The 5,622-nt window shown below is 38.8% G+C and overlaps 1 protein-coding gene across 1 annotated transcript; it reads left to right on the top strand.

Annotated features, from left to right (window-relative positions):
- Positions 1–1,592: 1,592 nt before the first annotated feature.
- On the top strand, positions 1,593–2,549 carry LOC112579591 (olfactory receptor 5B2-like). The gene has a single exon (XM_025266292.3). It carries the CDS (start codon positions 1,596–1,598, stop codon positions 2,547–2,549), a length of 954 nt encoding a protein of 317 aa, XP_025122077.3. The 5' UTR covers positions 1,593–1,595.
- The last annotated feature ends 3,073 nt before the right edge of the window (positions 2,550–5,622 follow it).

Below are 5,622 nucleotides of genomic sequence, written 5' to 3' on the forward strand. Positions count from 1 at the left end.
TAAATTATGTAAGAGAAGTTATTTTATTATGTTTATCCTACAAATAAGGAGAGGCTAAGTGACTCCTTTCAAGGCACAATAAGAATTGATCATGGATTTGAAATTTGAACCCAGGCTCCTCCATCTTTGTTAGTCTTTTTCCTCCATGTTTCTCTGCTTTAGAGAATTCGGAACCTTTTGACCACTACCCTCTTTCATTACTGATTAACTATTTTATGGCTGAAATTCTCACTTCACACTCACTATTCAAAATTGATTGTCTCTTCTTGTCAAGGATCAAGGTAAGCTATTGTATTCCATGTAAATCAACGTGTGTGTGCTCAGTCTCTCAGTCATGTTTGACGCTTTGCAACGCCATGGACTATAACCTGCCAGGCTCCATTGTCCAAGGAATTTTTCAAGCTAGAATACTGAAGTGGTTGCCATCTCCTTTTCCAAGGGATGTTCCTAACCCAGGGATTTTTACTAAAAAGTACAATCCATGTAAAAGCCTTGGGGAGACTATGCATATGATGAATTATTAGAGCACAGGAGAAGATGCTTTGATTATTTTTATAGTAGTAAGTAGAACCTGGAGTATAAATGTCAAAACTTTGGTTAGTAAGGGATTTGGTGATAATTATGAATCCTGCTGCTTCCTGAATAAGTGAAATTGAAAGTCAATCAGTTGTGTCCAACTCTTTGTGACCCTATGGACTATACAGCCCATGGAATTCTCCAGGCCAGAATACTGGAGTGGGTAGCCTGTCCCTTCTCCAGGGGATTTTCCCAACCCAGGAATTAAACAGGGGTCTCCTGCATTGCAAGTGTATTCTTTACCAACTGAGCTACCACGGAAGCCCTGAATAAAGAGAAGTTAAAAAAATAAGATAAATGATACTTTGATTGTGTAGGTGTTAATTTCAGCTGGTCTCCCATTGGAGGTTTAAAACAAAAGCATCCCTAGCAAGATCAAACTTTACCCCATAACCTCATCCTTATTATTACAGGCACCTTTAAATATGCTGACAATGGAGTATATAAACGCACACATATTTTTATTATATTGAAACTGGATTTCAATCTTGAATCCTGAAATTTCTTCATACAATGAAATTGTAGAATATCACATAATCTCAAATCTCTAATTCTTACAATGGTAAAATAAACATAATAACACTACCTAGTGTACACACACATATATATATACACACACATACATATACACACACATTCACACACTTGTGTGCATGCTAAATTGCTTCAGTTATGTTCGACTCTTTGCAAGCCTACAGACTGTAGCCCGCCAGGCAAGAACACTGGAATGGGTTGCCATTTCCTACTCCAGGGGATCTTCCCGACCTAGGGATCAAAGCCACATCTCTTATGTGTCCTGCATGGGTAGGCGGGTTCTTTACCACTAGTGGCCACATGCACAAACTTAAATGTAAAGCTCTTAGCATTAAATCAAGATAATTTTGAAGTACAAATTATTAATGACATAATGCACAAGGTAATTAGGCACTCCCATTTCATTACAATTTATTATTTTGGGGGTCACTTTTCCCTTTATTTCTTGTTGCTCCAAGACATCTAATGGTTCCCAAATAGCACTAATGGAAAACAGCACGGAAGTGACTGGGTTCATCCTCCTTGGACTATCCAGTGCCCCCGAGCTGCGGAGCCTCCTCTGTATCATGCTCACTCTCATTTACCTCGTTACTCTGGTCGGAAACCTGGGAATGATCACACTGATTCTCCTGGACTCTCATCTGCACACTCCTATGTACTTTTTCCTCAGTAACCTGTCTCTGGTGGACTTTGGCTACTCCTCGGCTGTCACTCCAAAAGCTGTGGCTGGGTTACTTATAGGAGACAAGTTCATCTCCTACAGTGCATGTGCTGCTCAGATGTTCTTCTTCGTAGCCTTTGCTACTGTGGAAAATTACCTTTTGGCCTCAATGGCCTATGATCGCTATGCAGCCGTGTGCAGACCTCTGCATTATACCACAACTATGACGACAAGTGTTTGTGCACATCTTGCCATAGGCTCCTACATCTCTGGGTTTCTAAATGCCTGCTTCCATGTTGGAGACATATTCAGTCTTACTTTCTGTAAGTCCAACACGGTCCATCATTTCTTCTGTGATGTTCCAGCTGTCCTGGCTCTCTCTTGCTCTGAAAAACACATTAGTGAAGTGGTTCTTGTTTTTATGTCGAGCTTTAATGTCTCGTTTGCTCTTCTGGTTATACTGATTTCCTACCTGTTCATATTTGTAAACATCTCGAAGATGCACTCAGCTCAGGGTCACCAAAAGGCTTTGTCCACTTGCGCTTCCCACTTCACTGCCGTCTCCATCTTCTATGGGACTGTTATCTTCATGTACTTACAGCCCAGTTCCAGGCACTCCATGGACACAGACAAAGTGGCATCTGTGTTTTATGCCATGGTCATCCCCATGCTGAACCCTGTGGTCTACAGCCTGAGGAACAAGGAGGTCAAGAGTGCATTCAAGAAGGTAGTTGAGAAGACAGATTTATCTACAGGGCTGGGCCTTTTAACACTGTAGTATGCACAGTAACCTCACTTAACTCCTCTCAGACTTTCCCCATGTAACTTGTTGCTTTTCAGGTCTGTGGACGTGAAAACATTTACATTTCTGAGGTGACATCTTTATCTTTAAAAATCTGTCATCCAGTAAAAAATAAAACATTTAAAAATCTAAAACCTGAATGAGAATGGCTAATGGGAAGCTTTAGAAATGTTAAGACCTACTTGTCAAAACTTACTGATGCTATTTGATTTATTCACTGTTTCACTTACATTTGGTTCACTACCTGTCAGTGCAAACATAAATGCTAAAACAGGAGTACAGTCAAGCCCGTAAACAAAGGTGCAGGCATGTGTCTCATGCGGGCACATACACGCTGGAAAGAGAGATTTGTCACAGGTAAATGAAATGTGGCTGGAATAAGAAGAACAAAATAATGCCATTTGCAGCAACACAGATGGACCTAGAGATTGTCATACTGAGTGAAGTCAGTCAGACAAAGAAAGACAGATATGTGATATCACTTGTATGTGGAATTGGAAAAAAAATGGTAAAATGGACTTATTTACAAAAAAGAAACAGGTTCTCAGACTTTAAAAGCAAACTCTTGGTTACTAGGAGGAAATGGGGAAGAAAGGGATAAATTGGTCAATTGGAACTGACATATACACACTACTATATGTAAAATAGATAGCTAATAAGAACTTACTGTATAGCACAAGGAACTCTACTTAATATTCTGTAATGACCTATATAGGAAAAGAATCTATAAAAAGTGGACATATGTATATGCATAACTGATTCACTTTTCTGTATAACAGAAACTAATAAAATATTGTAAATCAACCATACTCCAGTAAAACTTCTTTTAAATGAAAAAATGGACTGTGGCTAGTTTTTAATAAAAGTAGTTTTAGCAGATTTGACATTAAATATAAAATTATGTCTATTTGTAGTTATTTCTTTTGTTGAATAACTGTTCTGTGATTCTGAATAGGAGAAAAATAATTATTTTAAATGAAATTATGTACTCTTTTGGCACATTTTATTAAACGATATATAAATATCTTGAATTAATATTTCTTCTTGACTGAATCACAACACATTCACACTACAATTTTCAATAAGATAAAATAATCAACCCAAATCCATAGCTCACCCTAATGGTATTCTACATGCTAATGGTTTGGACAAATGTATAATGAACTGAATGCATCATTATAATACCATGAAGAGTGTTTTCATTTTCCTAAAACTCCTCTTTTTAAATTTTTATTTTTATTTTATATTGGAATGTGAAGCTCCTGATAAAGAATCTGCCTGCCAATGCAGGAGGTTCAGGAGACATGGGATCGATCCAAGGAAGATCCCCTGGAGGAGGAAATGACAACCCACTCCAGTATTCTTGCCTGGAAAATTCCATGGACAGAGAAGCCTGGCAGGCTACAGTCCATGGATGTGCAAAGAGTTGAATATGACTGAGCGACTGAACACACACATAGCTGATTTAACAATATTGTGTTAGCTTTTGGTGTACAGAAAAGAGAGTCAGTGTATACACATTCTTTTTCAGGTTGTTTTCCTATATAATTTATTACAGAATATTGAGTAGAATTGCAGGGCTACACAGTAGGTCCTTGTTGATTATCTGCTTCACATATATTAGTGCATTCATACTAAGTTGCTTCAGTCGTGTCTGACTCTCTGCGACCCCGTGGACTGTAACCCTCCAGGTTCCCCTGTCCAAGTGATTCTCCAAGCACGAATACTGGAGCGGTTGCCATGCCCTCCAGGGGACCTTCCCCACCCAGGGATGGAACCTGCGTCTCCTACGTCTCCTGCACTGGCGGGCAGGTCCCTTACTTCTAGCACCGCCTGGGAAGCCCCATGCGTAGTATTGTGTGGCTGTTAATCCCAAGCTCCTAATTTGTTACACCACTTCACCTTTACATTCTGATAACCGTGAGTTTGTTTTCAAAGTTTGTGAGTCTGTTTTGTAAATAAGTTCATTGGTATCATCATTTCTTAAGATTCCACATGTGAGTGGAATAAGATTCCACATATATCTTTCTCTGTTTGATTTACTTCACTTAGTACCACAATCTCTAGGTCCAGCCATGTTGCTGCAGATGACATTATTTCATTCTTTAATGACTGAGAAATATTCCTCTGTATATACCTACCACGTCTTCTTTATCCATTCATCTGTCAATGGACATTTAGGTTGTCGCCGTGTCCTGGCTGCTGTAAATACTATCGCAGTGAACACTGGAGTGCATGTATCTTTTTGAACTACTGTTTTCTCTGAAATGTGCCCAGGAGTGGGATTGCTGGATCATGTGCTGGTTCTACGTTTAGCTTTCTGAGGAACCTCCATACTGCTCTCTGTGGCGTACGAATTTACATTCCCATTGACAGTGTGGGAGGATCCCCTTTTCTCCACATCCTCTCCAGATTTTTTGAAGATGGTCATTCTGACCATTATGAGACTCTAAAACACAAACAGCACAAAATGAAAACAAACTCATAGAGAAATAACTGACGGCTGCCCGTGGGGTGGGAGTAAGGCTGCAAAAGAGGTGAAGGGAATGAGAGGCACAAACTTCCAGTGATAAAACACAGGAGCCATGAGAACATGATATACAGCAGAGTGAATATGGTAAATGATATTATAATACCTTGGAAAAATGACATAAGGCATAAATTTAAATTTAAAAACAAATACCAAATGATGGTAAAAATGTAAAATAATTTTAATGCATTGCTGGTAAGAAATTGAAATAGTAGAACACTTCAGAAAATATCTTGGCAACGTTTCATTTAAATAAACACATAGTCACCCTATGATCAAGCAACCCATCTCCTAGATATTTATCCAAATGATGTGAATGCTTGTGTTCAAATATCTTAGGCAAATGTTTATATCAGTTTTATTTGTAATCACCAGACCCTTGAACCAACACAAATGTTCCTCAGCTACGAAGTAGGATGAACAACCTGTAATGTCCATTGTGCAGAATATGATTCTGCAATAAAGATTCCGTTATGACCACGTAATAACAAGAGTGACTCTCAAATGCTAAGTGAAAGA

This window comes from Bubalus bubalis, chromosome 16, assembly GCF_019923935.1.
Source record: "Bubalus bubalis isolate 160015118507 breed Murrah chromosome 16, NDDB_SH_1, whole genome shotgun sequence".
NCBI lineage: Eukaryota > Metazoa > Chordata > Mammalia > Artiodactyla > Bovidae > Bubalus > Bubalus bubalis.